At 37.9% G+C, this 22,150-nt stretch overlaps 1 protein-coding gene across 9 annotated transcripts in view; it reads left to right on the plus strand.

Annotated features, from left to right (window-relative positions):
* Positions 1-22,150, plus strand: part of glrba (glycine receptor, beta a) — a 30,432-nt gene that overhangs the window by 2,999 nt on the left and 5,283 nt on the right. For 2 of the 9 annotated variants that reach the window (XR_013819435.1, XR_013819436.1), the window contains exons 1-10: positions 155-585; positions 2,292-2,417; positions 2,914-3,020; positions 4,139-4,206; positions 4,363-4,589; positions 6,758-6,840; positions 6,981-7,121; positions 18,619-18,771; positions 19,678-19,748; positions 19,885-20,033. Coding sequence is in view for 7 of the 9 variants with exons in the window: in XM_079853774.1 (XP_079709900.1) it covers positions 2,302-2,417; positions 2,914-3,020; positions 4,139-4,206; positions 4,363-4,589; positions 6,758-6,840; positions 6,981-7,121; positions 18,619-18,771; positions 19,885-20,033 (1,044 nt within the window). In the remaining 2 variants the exon portion in view is untranslated. Of the gene's footprint in view, positions 1-78; positions 586-2,291; positions 2,418-2,913; positions 3,021-4,138; positions 4,207-4,362; positions 4,590-6,757; positions 6,841-6,980; positions 7,122-18,618; positions 18,772-19,677; positions 19,749-19,884; positions 20,034-22,150 lie in introns of those variants that run through there. The other 7 variants (XM_079853773.1, XM_079853776.1, XM_079853777.1 and 4 more) reach the window with 6 other exon arrangements.

Raw genomic sequence — 22,150 nt, forward strand, 5'->3', positions numbered from 1 at the left:
GGGATCATTTATCTTTCCTGCCACTTCCTCTCTCTCTCTAACACACACACACACAGAGCCCATCCCATGCCCTCGTTTAGCTCTGTGGGCTCAGTGTAAATCTGTTAAGAGAGAGGGGCCGTGATTTAATGTGACACAAAGGACAAGTCGAGGTGAGGCGGAGCTGTTCACAAAACCACCAACATCTCGTGAAGTCTTTCTTGCTCAGTATCAAGAGTGTGCTGCTTTCACCGTTATTTCGTTGAATGCGCGTGTACGTTTAACAGCTTAAATGATACCACTCTTGCTTTTACATAACACATGTAGCTTATATCTTCAAATTCACTTAATGGTATTGTAGCTCAGTAGGTTTCGTAACTTAAATCCAGGAGGAGAAAGTGACGCCGGTGCGGGACAGCGCCTGCTTCATCACGCGAGAGCACAGCAGAACTCACTGCAGCGGCGGGACAGGTGCATGCACGCGCAATCCATAACACACACCGAAACTGAGCCTGGAGTGTGGATATACATACAATGACAGACGTGTGTTTGCTGGAACCGTGTTTGAGCGGGGGGCACTAATATAATCTGTGTTTTCTTCCTGAGGTGAGGCTACGTGGCTTTATTATGTTCTCACTGACACGCGCTTTTTTCGCTTCAACATGATTTCGCAAGTTCTCAGAGAGACTTATTACGGGTGTCTTTATATTGTAGTATAAGTCTGCACTGAGGGGGTCTTAAGAGTGTTTAACGATGTAATGAGTGTTTTCTGGTGTTCCCACTGCGGATCTCTAGTGCTGGATTCAGTCCCGGGTGTTTTTCACTTCGCCACTGGAGCGAGAGCTTTTATTAGCTTTAATTAATCTGTACATTATTCTCAAGGTCTGATCAAAGCGCGAGGATCAAGCTGTTCCAGGGGTTTTGTAAGAGATTGTGTTGTTCATTTTAAGCTATGACATTTCTCTATCAATATACGCAACTAAACCAAACATTTTTATATAGGCCTATAATGATAAACATCTATAGTTCAAAACTAATTTGCATTTACATTGGGATCATTTTTGTGAATTCTGTTCTCCAAACTAAAATTCAGATATCATATTTTTGCCATTGTAGCTTTTACATATACATGTACATTACATTCAGACTGTCAATTAATGAAAATGGATTGAAATGTTGAACTGACGTGTTCTCTCAGGACAAGGGTATTTCATAATATGTCAGGGAATGTTGACACATTTATCATTTTTACTCATCGTTTTAAGTGTTCATGTTTACAATATGCTTTGGACATTCCATTTGCAGTTTTGCATTTTTATAAATTGTTTTCTTTCATAACTGTTTTACTGTATTCATTTATTTATTCGATTTGTTTAGCTGAAAGGCCTGTACTGGTCAACATAATGTTTCATTGTGACAACCTAGTCCTAGACCATAAAAACTAAGACAACATGGCCCCAGCTGAACGTGTGTTCGGTGAACTGTTTCTGTTTCTGAACATCAAAATGTTCAATAGCTAGACAGCTAGCCTTGGCCAGGCCTCCCATATAAAAATAAGTGACTGCATTTATATATGGGAGAAGTATAATAGAATAGAATCTGTGAAAATTCTAAATCTGAATTGGCCCTCACTTTATTTTCAAACCTGTTCTACTCAAATGCAATGTCACAATTTCATCTTTAAAAACAATGCACTGATCTTTCATACATCACATATAGGCCTAATGCATGGAATTATTATTATTATTTGGTTGAATCATGGTTAATATATTATATACTATATGATATAGGCCTACTATATAAAATATATTGCATACTTGGCATCTATATACTTGGCATATACTAGCTCAATCAACTTTTACAATTTGTTACTTTCTCTTCTCATTTCTTCTCTGATGATGTGTTTACTGGCGCGAGGGTGGCACAAGCTTTCACTCACAAACCACTACGATCAAAGTCGGTAAAATCAAGTCCCGCCCTTCTTTTTTTTTTTTTTCTTGTTTGAGAAGCTGTTTCACTTGGATGTACAACATAATATGGAAAAAAGACTATCCAACTTCCATGGCGACTTTATGTTACTGGGTTGGCACTAAAGATTTTTTGAAAGAAATTTCATATATCTAGAATTTACGTTGTTATCTATTCAGCAGTAACTTGTTCAAGTGAAATGATTAAAGAATTGCTTTATTCCTGATCTGGCCTGATTTTTTGCGGCATTGATGTAGTAAATGCCATATTTAAATTAACCCCACAGTTACATTCAAGCGTTTTGCCATTGTATTTTTGCTGACTAATGTGTCTGTGTGTTGCAGGTGTGCAGTCATGGTTCTTAAGGGGTTGATCGTGGTGATGCTGTTGCTTCAGTTCTCTGCAGAAAGCACAGCAGATGGAGTCAAACCCAAGAAGGCGAAAAAGGGCAAACAAGTCGTCTGCCCCTCGTAAGTCTCCCAGGCAGTAACACACACTCTCATGCATACATATGTGTGCTGATCCCATAATCATTTAAGGTTGCCTTGCATGCAAGGATGTCAGTCATGAAGAATTACAGTGCTGTTAAGCAGAGTGAAAGACTGGCAATACATTTCGGAGCCTGCCAGGCTGAATGTTTCTGTTAGTACTGGTCCAGGACCAGCTGTGTCCTTATCAACACTCTCTATTACATACTAACAGATCCAGCTAAATTGGCCTCAGGCCATAGGCAGGGCCAGTGGTCCATTTCTGTATGACTAAGCATGAGTAATTGTCTCTGCTTTTTACTGTATTTTCTGATAGCAGACATTATTCCAGAGGAATGATGTATTGAATAGTGAATATTTCTTGAATCTGAGAGGGTTGTGATGGGTTTTTTTTTGCCAGGGCAAGTTACATCCTAGTATGACTGATGAGTGATGCACTGCCAGTATAATGTGAATGTGTCTGTTTTGACATTGCCAGTCAGTTATCAGCAGAGGACTTGGACAGAGTCCCAGCCAACTCGACCAGCAACATACTGAACCGCCTGCTGATGACCTATGATTCACGAATACGACCAAACTTCAAAGGTACTGAGATTTCAGAATACTACCTTGAAATACTTTCTCATAAAAATGTTTTATTTCATATTATCTTTGCCATAGTGAAGCAATAACCAAAACGACTCCCAAACATTTACAGACGATAAAAATGAGACACAAAATTAAAACATGCAAATGAAAATTATCGGTAACACATTACAATGAGGTTCAATCAGTAAGATTATATAAAAAATATAAAAAATATTTTTTTCTAATATATAAATATGAAATATTATTACATTAAAATGTGTTAATATATTATGAATGAACATACATTAACAATAAGTAGTAATATTTATGAATTAACCTAGCTGATAAATTCTGTAAAGAAAAAGTTTTTCATGATACGTAATGGATTAACTAATGTTAATGAATTGAAATTGATTGTAAAGTCAAGTCACCTTTATTTATATAGCACTTTATACAGATTGTTTCAAAGCAGCTTTACAGTGATAAACAGCAAAATAATGATTCAATGATGCAAACAGAATTGAATTCTTTTCCAATTAATTTTTTTTTGTACATTTTTTTTTATTTTAAATATCCTGTTTTACTCTGAAATTCTTTTAGGTTCAGATCAGTGGTCTTTGATTTTATAGTAGTATTTTAGAGAAGCTTTTTGTTTGTTTTTGTGTCATACCCCGATTACCAAACCTCTCAGACCTCTAGCATGTTCATAAAACAACTATAAAATTCAGTACTTGCATTTTTTTCCTTCTCGAAAAGTCAAAAATAACATAATGGATGACCTCATTGGAATGATAATTTAATCACAGTGTCAGAAAATGGCAAGAGTGTGTATTGTACAGAGTAATTGGAAATTCTCCTCCATCGTGCTGCTGAGCATCACAAGATCCTGTGGGATTAGAATGTGTCGTTCTGAACCCAGTAGGATAAGAATATGTCAGAACGAAACTGTTAGATCAATGGGCTTCTGCTACGGTTCCAAGTTCTTACATCCAACGAAGCACAGAATATTCTCACGTTTGAGAGTATTTGTTTTGCACTTTGGGGAATCTGAGAATAGCACACAGCTTTTATCCTACACACATGGTTGATGTCCATGATTATATTCCTATGAAAGAGTTGCTATCGTGTGTTTGCAGGTGTCCCAGTGGAGGATAAGGTGAACATCTTCATCAACAGCTTTGGGTCGATTCAAGAGACGACAATGGTTAGTATGTGTGTGTAATTTACTAGTTGGCTACTTTATATTCTATTCCATATTATTCATTTAGGCACACACTCTTGTTAAATGTTGTTCATTTGATTGATTTACAAAATATATTTGCCTCTATTGATGCTACATTGTACATTGTTTCATCTCCAGGATTACCGTATAAATATATTCCTGCGTCAGCGCTGGAATGACCCACGGCTGCGTTTGCCAGCTGATTTTAAGTCGGATGCATTGACCGTTGATCCAAAAATGTTCCAGTGCCTGTGGAAGCCAGATCTGTTTTTCGCCAATGAAAAAAATGCTAATTTTCACGACGTCACACAGGATAACATACTCCTGTTCATCTTCCGCAATGGAGACGTCCTCATAAGCATGAGGTAGGTCAAGTCCATAGTTATTGTTTTAATAATACAGTGGCAATATGATAATAAAAACAACAATGTTCAATATAGGGATACTCCGATCGATCAGCCGCAGATCTGTATCTGCCAGATCTGAATTTACCAAATGGATAACCACATTCTATGACTCAATCAGGAGTTACTAAATTTGGCCCATCTCACGAACCGATCGGAATTTGATGACGTAAAACCGCAAAAAGTTGCAAGTACAGATGAGGCTTTTGCGCCACGTTATGCTTTGTATCTTCATGAAACGTTAGTAAACTATAGTAAGTCACACATCTTTAGTTAGAGCAGGTTTTCTCAATTCACATGAGCCCAAACACAACATAACGATGTGCAGATCTTGAGAAAATCCTCACGGAGTGACATGATATGCTGCTTGGTTAAAGCTATAGGACATCCGGGATTGCGTCGCGATCATTTTCCAACTTCATTTGAAAGTTCAACCAATGAAAACTGGATCTCGGGTATGGTGGGTAGGGACGATGTGTCAAGACCAACCGGATACTTGTTTTACAGCTGGAGAATGCTTGGATTGGATCGATCTCTCTGATTGGCAGGTCTTGATTACCATGCGGCATAGAAAAGGAGCGCACAGCTAAAAACAGCACTGGAAGATCATCAAAAACTAAACCAAACTTGCTTTTATCATTTCTAATAGTCATCATGTCAAGCATGAATAATAACGGAATAAGTCAATAATTTGCACCACTTTTTCTCAGGTTTCTCAGCAGTGTTGTAACATAAGAACCGCCAAACATGATCAAAATCTATTTTCCTTTCCATTTTAAATGTTTCCTTTCAAATGAGACCATGTACTTTATGATATCATCAGAATAACCAATTACCAACCATGTAATATAGACCGTTCACATTGGCCAAGCAACAGTTTTTATTTATATAGTATTTTTATAGAACGTGTAATCACAGGTGTGCATTTATCACCACTGATTTATACCAGTCGGATTATAATAAATAATTAGATGTATTATAAAAATTAGGGGATGAACATAACATTGATCTTCAGCACTATTCTATTATTTATCACAACTCTATTTTTAATCAAATAAATACACCAACCCTTGGTGAGCATAAGAGACTTAAAATAAACATTAAAAAATCGTATCGACCCCAAACATTTGAATGGTAGTGTATTTTTTGTTTGTTTTATTCAATTTAAAAGTAAACTGGGCTTCCCATGCAATTTTAAAGCAGTCACCATCCTTGGAACTTTTTTTATCACATGGTATCATTCAAATCTAATAATCATATGGTATATACTCAAATCTAATAATGTAATCTCTTTATGGTGTTTCAGAAAGTTTAGAGTTTCATGTCAAAGAACATCAGTGAGCCAATGTTTAATGCATTATTTACCAAATAATAAGGTTTGTAGCAGTTGGCCTACATTAGAATTAGGTCTAAACTATATTTGTAGTAGTTGTAAATATGTTGTATATAGGATGATATAAAGATAAATATGAAGAAAAACTGTTTAATACTGCTTATGTAATGGAACATAATGTTAAATCTGGCTCTGGAGTTTACTCATTTCACATATACTGTATGAAATGCTTATTGCACCTCTAGCAATGTGTTTTTTCACATTTCCTTTGCTGAAAGATCTGTTGAAATCTGATCTGTTTCTTCTCACATTCACAATTATCTTTTGAAAGTTTTCCAGTATATATTTTTCTTGCTGTTTTTTAGATTCCATCGTGCTATTTATTCTGCTCTGATCTTTAACCGCAGCATATTTAGATAGCAGAATGTTAGAAGCCATGGCTATTTGCTCAAGCTGAAAGAGTCTTTGTGGCAGATGAGAGAATATGCTACATCTTTGCTTTACCGTGTGTGTGTGTGTGTGTGTGTGTGTGTGAGAGAGAGACAGAGAGAGAGAGCCTTGGGGTGAGAATCCCACCCCACAGCTTCCTTTACACTCTCTCTCTCTCTCTCTCTCTCTCTCTCTCTCTCTCTCATCTGCTACTGCTGCTCCACATGTACCCAAGACTAATGAACCTTGCAATGTGTGTGTGTGTGTGTGTGTGTGTGTGTGTGTGTGTGTGTGTATCCTCTCTTCATACTCTCTCGCACACATACCGTCTGTTCTAAACTCTGGACAAAATTCCCTTTTTTTTCAGGTTGTCTGTCACTCTGTCTTGCCCTCTGGATCTACAACTCTTTCCTATGGACACCCAGCTCTGCAAGATGCAGTTAGAGAGCTGTAAGTGAATTAAACACACACACACTGGTGCTCCTGCGTTACATTTTACTTTTATTTTAGAGATGGAAAGAAAGATGAGGATGAGGTAAAACAGCCATCTTAATGTGGTGTGTGTGGTTTTTTTTTGTGTGTGTACGTAGTTGGCTACACCACAAAGGACCTGGTGTTTATGTGGCAGTCTGGAGACCCTGTTCAGATGGATGAGATTGCTTTGCCACAGTTTGACGTAAAGCAAGAAGACATCAAGTATGGAAATTGCACAAAGTTCTACTCAGGAACAGGTATGGATTGACATAAAGATACATTCATATTTGCATACATATTAAAGGAGGGCAACAGAGAAAGAGGACATAGTGTTTAGAAAGGCAACAACGCAAGAACAGCACACACACACACACACACAAGTGAGAAATTGCTGAGCTCATTCCTCTTTTACACTCCTAATTCAGACTCAAATGAATCAATACCTCTGAGATCGCTAGCTTGGCTGAACGACCTCAGCATCAGAGCCAGAGTCTTACTATAGCATTAAACTCTTGGAATGATCACACTTCTTTTTTAATGAATGTTGTTGTTATGAAGTGTTTTTTTTTTTTATGATAAATCTTGCATGCACCTTCTATTCTATATATATATATATATATATATATATACAGTATATAATAAGTAATGTGTATTGTCAAAAGCGCTATACAGAAATAATTTGAACTTGACATTCGCCAAAAAGTGGCATGTTCAACCATAGCCCATTGTGCAAAATACTGTACCTGGCACTTTCCACAAACAGGTTACAAAGAGGGTCTGAAACTTTTTACATTTCCAAACAGTGAATAGGGGTGCTTAAAAAATGTAATCTTTGAAAATTAAAAAAATTATTCATTACAAGTGGTAATGGATGCCAAACACAAAATCCAAGATGTTTCCAGTGCTTGAAATGTTAGTATTGCATATTGCACACTGTGTCACATACTATATCTAGTATATACTGTTCTGTGCAGTATATAGCAAACGGTATGCAAGTATTTGATTCTGAGCATAGCCAATCATTTGCTTTATTCACAAATCATATATATAGCTCTCTTAGTTTCTGCTGCACTCTGTGCCTGAGGCAGACTGGCAGAGATGTTAGTGATAATGATACTGTTAATGTTGCTATAGATTGTGCACAGCATGTATGCCATGTAATGTGTGTAGTTTTATCTTTGTGTGACAGTCTTGTATGAATACCATGCTTTAGCAGTTCAGGGTTTCCCAGCATTTTTTATTTAATGTTTGTACCCCCAACTCCTATCTGTAATCTATCAATACCAAAGCTGAAATGTGTTCCTTTTATCTCATTATACTGGATTTGAAATAAAAGGTACTTAGTGTTTTAAGTCTTTTTCACAGCCCTAATATACAGGTGAAACTCGAAAAATTTGAATATCGTGCAAAAGTTTTGATATTTCATGCCTTTATTTGTTATTATTTTGATGATTATGGCTTACAGCTTATGAAAACCCCAAATTCAAAATTTCAGAAAATTTGAATATTAAATGAAATCAATAAAAAAAAGGATTTTACATACAGAAATGTCAGCCCTCTGGCGAGTTTGCTGGCCAATCAAGCACAGTAATCACATGGTCATTGAACCAGGTTTTGGTTCTTTTGGCAGTGTGGGCAGATACCAAGTCGTGCTGGAAAATGAAGTCAGCATCTCCATAAAGCTTGTCTGCTGAAGGAAGCATGAAGTGCTCTAAAATGTCCTGGTAGACGGCTGTGTTGACTCTGGACTTAATAAAGCACAGTGGACCAACACCAGCAGATGACATTGCTCCCCAAACCAACACAGACTGTGGAAACTTCAAGCATCTTGGATTGTGTGCCTCTCCATTCTTCCTCCAGACTCTGGGACCTTGGTTTCCAAATGAGAATGAAAATTTGCGCTCATCAGAAAAGAGGGCTTTGGTCCACTGTGCTTTATTAAGTCCAGAGTCAACACAGCCGTCTACCAGGACATTTTAGAGCACTTCATGCTTCCTTCAGCAGACAAGCTTTATGGAGATGCTGACTTCATTTTCCAGCACGACTTGGTTGTCCACACTGCCAAAAGAACCAAAACCTGGTTCAATGACCATGGGATTACTGTGCTTGATTGGCCAGCAAACTCGCTTGACCTGAACCCCATAGAGAATCGATGGGGCATTGCCAAGAGAAAGATGAGAGACATGAGACAGAACAATGCAGAAGAGCTGAAGGCCGCTATTGAAGCATCCTGATCTTCCATAACACCTCAGCAGTGCCCCAGGCTGATAGCATCCATGCCACGCCGCAATGAGGCAGTAATTCATGCAAAAGGGGCCCAAACCAAGTACTGAGTACATATGCATGATTATACTTTTCAGAGGGCCGACATTTCTGTATTTAAAATCCTTTTTTTTATTGATTTTATGTAATATTCTAATTTTCTGAGATTTTGAATTTGGGGTTTTCATAAGCTGTAAGCCATAATCATCAAAATTATAACAAATAAAGGCTTGAAATATCTCACTTTGCATGAAATGAGTCTATGTAATATATTAGTTTCACCTTTTAAGTTGAATTCCTGAAATAAATGAACTTTTGCACGATATTCAAATTTTTCGAGTTTCACCTGTATTTTAGCTTATTTTTAAAAATTTGGGTTCCTTGAACCCCCTATAACCTGCTTAAGTACTCCTTGAGGATATTCCATGAATAGATAAATATTTGGGAATTGAAGAAAAAAGAATTGAAAAAAAGAGAGAGTTTCATCAGTCTTTATGTGTGTGTGCGCGCAGGCAAATATTAAACCTTTTTACATGGCTGTCTGGAATACTGGATTCTGATTAGTGAAATATTTTTCTATATAGACCACTAAACTATGTAGTTGTTTCTACATCCAGATGGACTAGTTTAATGTCTTTAAAACAGCACCCCACAATCTTTTTGTTCTCACATAAGTTTAATTTCATCTCAAATCAAAATGTCATATTCAGTACTGTGCAAAAGTCTTAGGCATGTTAATATCACCACACACCCCCAAAAGAAAATGGTTTTAAGTCAGTTATTTTATATATTTTGCTGTACTGTGTCAGTAGGAAATATCAGTTTACATTTCCAAACATTCTTTTTGCCATTAATTGTAATAATCCAGTGAGATTTGTGTATGCACAAGGAGTCTGACAACAGCGGGTATGATCTGATCTCACCACCTAAGACTTTTGCACAGTACTGTACATTTATTTTATTTATTTGTAATGTTAAGTAGGAATAGGGGGAATAATTTAAAGGGGAATAGTGTATAGTCAGTTGGTCATTATTGCAAAATAAATCCTTTCAGGGTGATTTAAAAAAAAAACTTTGAAATAATAACCTACTAACTGTACATAATCCCTTATTTATCCCCCCCTCCCTTCCTTCATAAACACACATACTCACATTTGTACCTTTAACATAAAGTATAGCTTTAGAAGTATTGGAGTGTATGTCTCCCGTGGAAATCCGTTACATAATACACTATTCACTTCTTATATAAGAAAACAGCATGAGTATAATTCGCTAAGAACACACACAGTGACAGCAATACCTTCACACTTATATATACATTATCAAACACAGTTCAGCACAAACAAGTCAACAAAAAGAACATCTGTCTGGTCTTAATGATCTCTTTAACTATTTTACAGTAATACAGTCACACTAAGCTCAAATCTTGTGCTACTTCAGAAAAAAATATTTTTGTCAGTTTCATATTTTGATATTTTCACAGTGACAATGGTATCGCCACATGATGTACATGTCAGAGGTTCATCCCTGCATTTCTAACTGCACTGTTCTGTTCTTCGTTTGTATGGTTGATGATACTGCTTTAAACTGAACACTAATAGCTTCTAAAAGTAATCAGGAGTGTCTGTGTTATCTATTACATATAGGTAATGAATGTTATAAGTAATGCTAATAAATAAGAGAAATCTGTCATAAATTATCCTACAACTTTATCTACATTCTGATCCTGTTGTAAACATAATCCATAATCCATTCCATTGCTAAAGTTTTTTCCACTGTGAATATTTTTTTTAGGTGACTATAAATGTTAAAAGAAAACGGTTAAGTTACTGTTGTAACCTCTATTCCCTGATGGAGGGAACGAGGCATGGGGTCAATGTGATGATACTAGGGGTCGCATTTGGGAGCCTCATACACTTCTGATACATCAGAAAAGGCCCATGAGAATTGGCGAGTGGGATTTGCATGCCATTCTCCCGTCATACGGGTATAAAAAAGTGGCATGCATCCACTCATTCAGGTTGTGCTGAGCAGCTGAGACAGGCCATTTCAGCAAGCAGTTCAGAGTTGTGACAGGAGGGACATCACGTCTCATTCCCTCCATCAGGGAATGGAGGTTACAACAGTAACTGTCATTCACTTCGATGTGGTGTCGATGTGATGACCCTGGGGGTCCCTATACTAAAAGCCACAACTACAGAACTGAGTCTTGAGAACTGGCGGTGGAGATGTTGGCAGGCTTTCATGTGCTAGAATGACAAGTGCAGCTATGCTGTCTTGCAACCTTCCAGCACCCAGGGTAAATTACCTCAGGTCTCCCTATCAAGGGGACCTCCTTACCTCTTGGTAGAGCTCACTCCAGCCGTAGGCCCTCTTCTGCTTTTTATATATATATATAATTTTATTTTTTATTTTTACGACTGAGTACACATGGTTGTTTACATTGGGGAAGTGTTCTCTTTTCTGCTGAGAAATTAACACTGTGGAAACCACATCCTACCTGAAGGAGGAGGTTAGTATGTGAAAGTACATCCTAAGGACTCACCTGATGGGGAGTACTCCAGGGGAAGACCAAGGGTCCGCCGATAGGGAAACTGAACAGTGGAAGAATACATAATTTTGGGTCACCAGTATTGAACCACTATATACGGAGCACTAGCCAGATTACAAGGGTTCACCTAAAAGGGGCATACCACAAGTAATGTGCCTGGTAGGGAATTCCTTTGCCGAAATTGTCACAGATGAGTACTAGGGGGTATAGGTGTCCTGGGTTCACCAAACCTGTGGAATTTCTCTTGGATGAAAAGGCGCACTTTTCCACCTTGTGGAGGGGGAGGCCGCTTATGCAAGCACTACAATCGACCAGTTGTCCAAGCTTGGCCAGTTGTACCTGTTAGTACCCAAAACCCAGGATGAAACTGGTTCTACATGGAGATTACAAAACCTCACAAAGACATTGGGTGTAGCCAAGTCCGCAGCTCTACAGATGTCTGTCAATGACGCACCGTTCGCCAGGACTGAAGAGGCTGCAGTGCCTCTGGTAGAGTTAGCTCTGAGCTCTAAGGGACAAGGTACACCTTGGGGTTGGTAAGCCAGATGAATGGCATCCACTATCCAGTGGGGAATTCTTTGTTTGGAGACAGCCTTCCCCTTCTGCTGACCTCCGAAGCGGACAAAGAGCTGATCAGATCTTCTGAAGCTCTGTGTGCTTTCAAGGTATATGCGTGAAGCGCACACTGGGCACAGCAAGGACAGGACTGGGTCTCCCTCGTCACGAGAAAGCGCTTGCAGGTTCACCACTTGGACCCTGAAGGGAGTAGTGGAAACTTTGGGCACGTAGCCTGGCCGGGGTCTTGGCATGAATTGCTGATAGAGAGGGCTTGCAGATCCCAGGTATGCAAATTGCCCACTTCCCTGAGAGGGGCAAGGGCAGCCTCTGCGACTTTCGTGAAGACACGAGGAGATAGGGACAACCCAAAAGGGAGGAGCCTTTACTGGTATGCCTGACCCTCGAAACTCAAACCGTAGGAACGTTCTGTGCTGAGGAAGGATTGAGACATGAAAGTATGGGTCCTTCAGGTCTAACGCCACAAACTAATCTTGATGCCAGACACGTCCACATGTGTTTCGGCATGAGCATCTTGAACGGGAGCCTGTGCAGGGCCCGATTCGGTACTTGCAGGTTTAAGATTTGTATTTAAGATTAGAATCCACCGTCTTTCTTGGGTATGATGAAGTAAGGGCTGTAAACTCTTTCATCTCAGCTGGAGAGGGACAGGCTCTATCAGGTCCTTCTTTAAAAGGACTGCGATCTCTGCCCGCAGGAGTAGTGCACAATGCTGTACCTGGTGGACTGAATTGCATAGCCGAGTCGATATGTTGATAAGCCAACATGCCGCACAAGAGGCACCAATGGAAAAACATCCAGGATACCCAGGGTGGGAGGCTCGCAGCAAAGTGGAGCAGGTTCTGCCACATCAATAGGCCCAGCATCCCGAAGAAACCGTGGCGTATGGTGTAGTGGCACACCTACCTTGCTCCGGGGGCCCACAGTACAGGGGTTGGTGACAGCGGAGGAAGACAGGCCACTCAAAATTACCGCAAGGGAAATTCCTTCACAGCCCTAGTAGAGATACAATATATGGGCAAAAGTATTAAGACACACCTCTTAATTTTTTATTTCAGATGTTTCAATCAGACCCATTGCCACTGGTGTATTAAATCAAGCACCCAGCCATGCAGTCTGCATTTACAATAATTTGTGAAAAAATGGGTTGTTCTGAAGAGCTCAGTGAATTCAAGCATGGTACTGTGGATGCAACCTTTGCAATAAATCAGTTTTCATCTCTGCTATCACAGTCAACTGTAAGTGGTATTAAGGGAAAGTGGAAGCATTTAAGAACAGCAGTGAACAGAGTGGGGTGACTGAGTGCTGAGGCACATGGTGGGTAAAAGTCACAAACACTCTACTGATTCCATAGCTGAAGTGTTCAAAACATCCACTGGTGTTAATATCAGTACAAAAACTGTGCGGCAGGAGCTTCATGGAATAGATTTCCATGGCAGAGCAGCTGCATGCAAGCCTCACATCACCAAGTACAATGCCAAGCATCGGATGGAGTTGTGTAAAGCACGCCACCACTGGACTCTGGAAAAGTGGAAAAGTATTCTGTGGAGTGACGAATCACACTTCTCTGTTTGGCAGACTGGTGGGCGAATCTGAGTTTGGCAGATACCAGGAGAAAGTTACATACCTGACTGCATTGTACCAACTGTAAAGTTTGATGGCGGATGGATAATGGTATGGGGCTGTTTTTCAGGGGTTGGGCGAGGCCCCTTACTTCTAGTGAAGGGAAATCTTGATGCTTCAGCATACCAAGACATTTTGGACAATGCTATGCTTTCAACTTGCACAAAGCAAGGTCCATTAAAGGGGACCTATCATGCCCCTTTTCACAAGATGTAAAATAAGTCTCTGATGTCCCCAGAGTGTGTATGTGAAGTTTTAGCTCAAAACACCCAACAGATATTTTTTTACAGTATTTTTAAATTGTCACTTTTTGGGGCTGTAGCGGACCCCGTCCCCAAAAATATACTGATGAGTTTAATCACACAAGTACAAGTACATCACACAAAAGATGAAGCGTCAGTTTTACTCCAGAAAATCACCGTAAGAGCTGAGTAAACACAGTATAAGAACGCGTAAGTACATAAACGAATTTCGGTAGAGTTGAGGGAGCATTTTCTTTGAAAACAAAATCAATCCACCTCTTCTGGGCCTTAGTGGCTGGCTCAGATTTCGGGAGTAAATAGAGAGAGCTATGTGGATTAATACATCCAGCCACACAACTCCTACAACGCTTGGGAGACATTCTTGTCAGTGCAGCAATGGCGGATGTGTACAACTCACTGTGAACTCGATCAGGGCAGTTCTATGTTAAAACGGCAGTGTCTGTCAACATTCGTGGGTGGGGCCTGTGGCTGTTGTGAAGTCATACCAGCCCCATGGCTGAAAACAGGTCATTGGGAGACACTGCTTATGATTTATGGGGATTTTTAAAAAAAAGGAGTGAGTGGATTTTTATCACTATAGGGTGGTTGTGTACACACACACTGCCAACACACATTTATGTCCAAACACCATGCAAAAGTAAATTTTGCATAATAGGTCCCCTTTAAGACATGGTTGGATGAGTTTGGTGTGGATGAACTTGACTGGCCTGCAGAGAGCCCTGACCTCAACCCCATCAAATACCTCTGGGATGAACTGGAATGGAGATTGCAAGCCAGGCCTTGTCGTCCAACATCAGTGCCTGAGCTCACAAATGCTATACTGAGAAATGTGTAAAGGAGTCAAAACAGCAGCGGGAAACCCTCCGTCACATACACAAACAATCTGCTGCGAGGAGACGTGGTTCTGATGCCTGTACTGAACTGTGATGGGCAAACTCGCGACTATGACAAGAAAAAAACTATATGCTCGAGCATTCTGTCCTTCTTAGGGTCTCATTTTCCTGTTTTTGGTTTGTTTACATGTATTTGGTTCGTGTTGCATTCCTATAACATTCAAAAAGCACAAGAGTTCGTTTGGAAGCGGACCGAGACCCATCTCTTAAGTGGTCTTGGTCCGCTTGTTTGGTACGCACCAGGGTTTGGATGGCAGCATTCACACCTATTTAAATGAACCTCTCTAACAGAGCAATGGCACCTGGGTTCGTTATAATCAAACTAAACATGCCAAGTGTGAGCACACCCTTAGTCTCATTATTTGATATATTATTTATCCCTACCCCTTTTAAAGAAAAATGTTAGGACTAAGAAACTGATGGTTTGCTCAAGGCTATTGATCTGCTGAATTTCAAACAATGCTATAACTTATTGCTTTCCTGTATTCTGCTTCAGCTCTCTTTCCATTGTTTAACTGTATGCATGTATGTGTGTGTGTGTGTTAAATTAGTCTACTGTACATGTTTAGTCTAGTTAATAAAGTCTTGTTCATGTCACATGTAAAGTTGTTTGTGTTTCAAGCTCATATACTGGAGTTCCTAATCATGCAGATTTTGGCTGCATGCTCTGAGTAGTACTGTACAGTAAGAAAGTTATTTCCCTTGCTCCAGAAATGAACATTTTTAGAATTAATAAATAATTAATACTAAGAGTTCTTAAGACAAGACAAACTAAGACAAACAGGTTAGTTGATTGTGGTATTAATTCTGCTACATCAAGTTAATTCTATTAACTGATCCAAATATTTTAAAAAGCAAAAACTTTCAAAGCAAAACCGCAAGACGCGGCCATTGGAATGAGGGAAAAACGCAAGGTCTCGAGACACGTTTTTTAGAAGTTGAACTTATTTTAACTTGAGCGCCACGTTTTTAGAGCGCTGTGTCATGCGCGAGACACAGCAAAGACGCGAGCGCAATGGTTGAACACGTCCGTCTAGCATTTTTACATAGAAAAGCAATTTAAATAAAGTAGCACAGAGGAATGGAAAAATGATTCAGTGTGAACGGCCCCTGATGCCAATGAATGCTTTAATCAAGATCTCTATATTTAGTTTTTCACCGATATCTGCGTGAACATGCATAAGTGTCAAATGATCTCTATGACATTCTGGTCCTCAACCAGTGTAGTCACATCACTCACTCCATGAGAGATTGGCTTTTGAAATAGCCTAAATTAATTTCTCAAAGTCAAAAAAACATATTCGACAACATATATAAACAAAAGAATCTTTAGAGTAATTTTATGAGTAAAGATGAAAAATTAAAAGGTGTGTCATCTTAAATTCCAGCAATGTGGTGAAACAGCTGAAGCAGCACCCTTAGCACCTCTAGTTCACGCGGTCATGAAATATGCCCAATGATCATTAAAGTTGCTGTATATTATTCATCATCATTGTTTATCATCATATAGGCTACTTACAATAACACAGTTACACCACAAACAAGACAATAAAAACATCTGTCTGGTCTTAATAATCTCTTTAACTATTTTACAGGAATACGGTCACTCTTAGCTCAAAGCTTGTGCTACTTCAGAAAAATCATATTTTTCATAGTTTCATATTTTTATATTTTCACAGTGATGATAATATCGCCACATGATGTAAAAGTCAGCGATTCAGCCCTGTGTTTCTAAATGCACTGTTCTGTTCTTCATTTGTATGACTGATGATACTGCTTTAAATTGAAAACTAGAGATTGTGCTTCTAAGAGTAATCAGGAGTGTCTGTGTTATCTATTACATATAGGTAATGAATGTCTTTAGTAATGTTAATAAATCAGAGCAATCTGTCAAATGTTATTCTACAACTTTATCTGCATTCTGATCCTGTTGTAAACATAATTCATTTGAACTCACTGCACATTCGCTAAAGTTTCTTCCACTGTGAATATTTTTGGAGGTGACTATAAAGGTTAAAAGAAAAAAACACGACAACATTGGGAAGAGCTTTTGACAACATTCTGGATAGTGTATCCATGTGGTGGTCAATTCATGTTCCAACTTCAGTGTGTTGAGAAGCGCACCTGGCAAAACCCCTTATTTTTTTCCTATTGAATTGTGGCCCGCACAGAGCCCTGACCTCCACCCCATCAGCACCTTTGGGATGAACTGGAATAGAGATTGCAAGCCAGGCCTTCTCATCCAACATCAGTGCCTCACCTCACAAATGCTATACTGGATGAATGGGCAACAATTCTCACAGAAACACTCCAAAATCTTGCAGAATGCCTTCCCAGAAGAGTGGAAGCTGTTATAGCTGCAAAGGGGGACCAACTCCATATTAATGTCTATGTATTTAGAATACGATGTCATTACAGTCCCTATTGTTGTAATGCTCAGATGTCCCAATACTTTTGTCTATATGCCCAATGATCACTAAAGTTGCTGTATATTATTCATCATCATTATTTATCATCATATACTTATAATAATAATATAAATTAAATAACATAAGACAAAAGAACATAAATATGTATGGCTATACAGTATGCACAGTATTTTCATGTGAAAATAATTGAATGTCAGGCATTTCTGGGAAAAATCTTGGCCTTAATGAGTTAATTTCTGCTCCATTTCATGTGGGGAATTAGAGCTTGTGCTCCTCTGATTAATTCACTGTGATATTTTTTTTGTCATTCTTTTGTTTTTGTTGTAGTTTATTTAATGGTTTTTTGACAGATGTTCAGTGTTCAACAGAGATTTCACAGTGATCCCAGGAGAATCTGCAAATGGTTGCACACAAACACACAGCACTGACACATGAGCACTGAAATAAGAATGTGTATCAATTGAATCAATAATTTGGTGAAGTGTATCAGAATGATTAAACTATGGGCAACTTCTGGCCCTGTAGACTTTTAGAAAACACATGTTTCAAACTCACTATTTATTATTTTTTTATTTTGTCTAAACTAGAAAAAAAATGAATTTCCACAACATTCACACCAAATTATGTTGTTGTTTTTTAATTTTGTGGTGGAAATGACAGAGATGGAAATATTTTTGGAATTATACGACTCCTTTTATCTTACTAAGGCTAATTATTTAATTCATCCTAAAGACAGAATTGAGTATTTGTACACTTTTTTTAATATTTTGTCAAATGACATCTTGATTGGAAATACATGCAATAAAAATATTCTGTTCACATTTTACACTTACAGTGCCTTGAATTTTCTTAACATATATTACATGTCTTATATTTCATCTTAAGCTCCTCACTGTCACTGCTGTCTCTTTGGTAACCAAGTACAATGGCTTGTTTATATCACTCTTTATCTTTGTTAAGATTATTAATGTAATGTTTTTATGAGGATTTTTATATTTTAAGATTGAAAGTGTAAGTTCTGGGACGAGGATAAAACAATAAAACCTTTACATAGAAAGCATCTTGTTGCAAAGTAAATTATGAAGATATGGTGCAACGTTTTCAAGAACTTCATATAATTGTATGCATCTCTCTTGTTTCCCTCTCAAAATGTATAGGTTATTATACATGTGTAGAGGTCATCTTCACTCTGAGGAGGCAGGTGGGCTTTTACTTGATGGGGGTTTATGCTCCCACCCTGCTCATTGTCGTCCTATCATGGCTGTCCTTCTGGATCAACCCAGACGCCAGTGCAGCCCGAGTCCCCTTAGGTGAGTCAGCCTTCAAATGGAGCTGATATTGTTGTGTTGTGTTCGATGACCCATATCAGAGATACTATTCTTCATTACATTGACCATTTAATGATTTTATAAGCCATGGGGTTTTATGTGACCATGGTGATCAGCTCTGCAGGCTTTGGTAATAGCAATTCCTAATAATTAAATGTTTTTGAAAGAAGTCACTTATGCTCACAAAAATACAGTAAAACACTAATATTAATAAAATATTATTACATTTTAAAACAGTTTTCTATTTTAATATATTTTAAAATGTAATTTATTCCTGTAATGGCAAAGCTGAAATTTCAGCATCATTACTCCAGTCATCAGTGTCACATGATCCTTCAGAAATCATTCTTTTATGCTGATTTGCTGCTCAAGAAACATTTCTTATTATTATCATCAATGCTGAAAACAGTTGTGTTGCTTAATATTTCTGAAAATCATAAAACATTTTGGTAGCACTTTATTTTACATCCCTGTTCCCTATGTATATGCTATGTACTTCTTATAGTTATTACAGTAATAACTACGTACTAACCGTGAACCTACCCTTAAACCTAACCTTAACCCATGTAGTTACCTTATATTAACCAGTACTTTCTAAGGTAAGTACACTATAAGTGCATGTACTGTAAAATAAAAACATTTTTATTTAACAAAAAATAAGCTTTATTAAATAAACAAAACACATGCATTTAATTGCAATTGTCGAAACAATCTTGAATTGAACACACTACATCACAATATTTTCCACAATGATTCATAGCCATGAACTTGTTTCACAGATTTAAAAAAATGTTTGCACTGGGAACTTCATCCGTCAGTCATTCCCATGATTACCCGAAATCCAGCCCGTTTTTCCTCTCTCATCTCTCCATATTCCTCCTCTCATAGGCTCCACCTCTCCTTCATTCCTTTCTCTCATTTGTTCATCTGTCCATTCCAGGGATGGCTGTCAATTCCAGGTCAGTTTTAAAATTAAAGTGTTTTATTAAAGGAAACTCAAGATATCTGCTCAAGATCAGGGCACAGTGAAGTGATTTATGAATGCAACTACATGAGAAATTTGTCTTTCTTTTTCCCCCATCTTTCTCTCTTTAGGTATTCTGTCTGTTCTGTCGCTCTCGTCTGAGTGTACATCTCTAGCATCTGAACTTCCTAAGGTCTCCTATGTGAAAGCTATTGATATCTGGATGATTGCCTGTTTGCTGTATGGTTTTGGCTCTCTTGTGGAGTACGCTGTGGTTCAGGTGTGTATGCACATGTCTGCTGTTGTCTTGCATTGAAACACTGCAGAACTACAGATTTAACAGCTGCTTCAGCACACTATAAGGGTGTTTCACACTTTGGGTCTTGTGGACTAAACTTGCTTAAAATAAACGTGCTTAAAATACACATTTCACACTCTCACTAGTTTATTTTTCTGCTAACAGTACCCAACAGTGGACAAACAAGAGAATTCTGTCTTTTTTTGTCATTCATTTTTTCCTGAACATGAACATTTTCATCACAGTGAAAATTAGATTTTCATTTCAGCCTCGTTTAAATTATGTATTTTAATAACGTTCTGTGGTGAGAATGACACTGAATTTTATAGTAAAATGACTATTTTGTCTTGCTAAGGTAGATTTTAGAGGTAGCATTATATGTACCCTAAAAACACATAATTAATGCTGTTTTAATACTTTTTGCATAATTTCACAAATTTACAGATAGAATAAAAAAATTTTTTAATACATTAATAAATCTGTAAATAATAGCTGTAGTCTAATTGACAATATTTTTATTTGAAATTTGGAAGAAATGTTGTCACTTGTTTATAGAATAAAACAAAAAAATAATTTTACCCAAACACATACATATAAATCGTAAATCCAGAAAAACTGCTAATTTTGTCTCTTAATTTTTATCCAGAGCTATTTATTTCACATGAGTTTGTACAACTTCAGGCATCTTTATATATGTACCTTTATATTTATATCTCATATCTGTATTTGTTTGTGTATGTATTTATCTCTTATTCAGCAACATGAGTGAATATTATGTATAATGATGTTCAGTACCATGGACAGCACCACTCAAAACAGTTCGTGTTGTTTATGTGCAAGTTGTTATTTGCACAACAGATCTGTTATGTTGGATCTGTTTGTATAAGATTTCCAGTCTTTCTGCTGAGGCAAACCTCTATCACTAAAAGCAGTAAACCAGAAGAGGCTGTACAGTACAGTGATTTTACCACAGAAAAGGAGTGTTCTAAGGCATTACACAAAGTCCAAATCACCACAAGGAATGACCTTTTCTGTTTTAATTTTTTAATTAAAAACAGTAATAATGATATCAACATTTATTTATTTATAATAATAGTTTATATATTTTATATAGTTCTTGTAGGCTAATATTGATTAGCAGTTTGCCACTTAAACCATTGCTTTCTGCTTATGTAGCAATATACTGATGTTTTCTCACTCCAAGAAGAAGTTTTATTTAAATAGCGCCTTTCCGTAGCTCAAGGTAACTTTACATTGCACATTACAATACATTTACACAACCGCAAGTTAAATAGATATGTTTTTAGCTGAGTCTTGAATGTAGCCACAGATGAGATATTACTAAGTGTAAGTGGTAGTGAATTCCATAATTTAGGAGCATTAATACTAAATGACCTTCCACATACAGTAGACAACCGGAAACGAGGGATGGACAATAAACCAAGTTCAGCTGATCTAAGGGACCGGGCAGGGCGGTAAGAGTAAAGTAGATCAGACAGATATGGAGGTGCAAGACCATTTAATGCCTTAAACGTTAGAAGTAATACCTTAAAGTGAATACGTGATGCCACGGGTAGCCAGTGAAGGTCATGAAGCAGAGGAGTAGTGTGACCAGAACGCCTGATGGAGGTAAGAACTCTTGCTGCTGTCTTACTCCAGTCTTTTAGCCATATGTTTCGGATATATAAGCAGGATTTATATCCCAGTGTGTTTGAATTTGACTCTTAAAAGTTCATCCCAGAACCCAAAATGTCTTGTATAGCTGTTCCTTAAATAGGAAAGTAAAAAAGGCTGACATGGAAATGCACTCTTTTCGAGGAGAAAATAGATCAGTAATCAAAGCCTGAAAACAGAACAGCAACCGCAAGAAAAATCCTTACTAAGAAGCAATGAAATCCTTCTGAACCATGATACAGATATACAGTTCCTGTGGTTACATTGTCCTTCAATCCTAAAAAAAAAAAAACAGCTCCGGGAGCACAGAGCCAGAAAATACTGCAATTTACTTTCTGCAATTACTGAATAATTTATTCTTAGTTTTGTGCTTAACATTAAGAAATTGAAAAGTGACCTAGAGTGATAACAGAAAACCTCCTGCA

This window comes from Squalius cephalus (assembly GCF_949319135.1).
Source record: "Squalius cephalus genome assembly, chromosome: 2".
NCBI lineage: Eukaryota > Metazoa > Chordata > Actinopteri > Cypriniformes > Leuciscidae > Squalius > Squalius cephalus.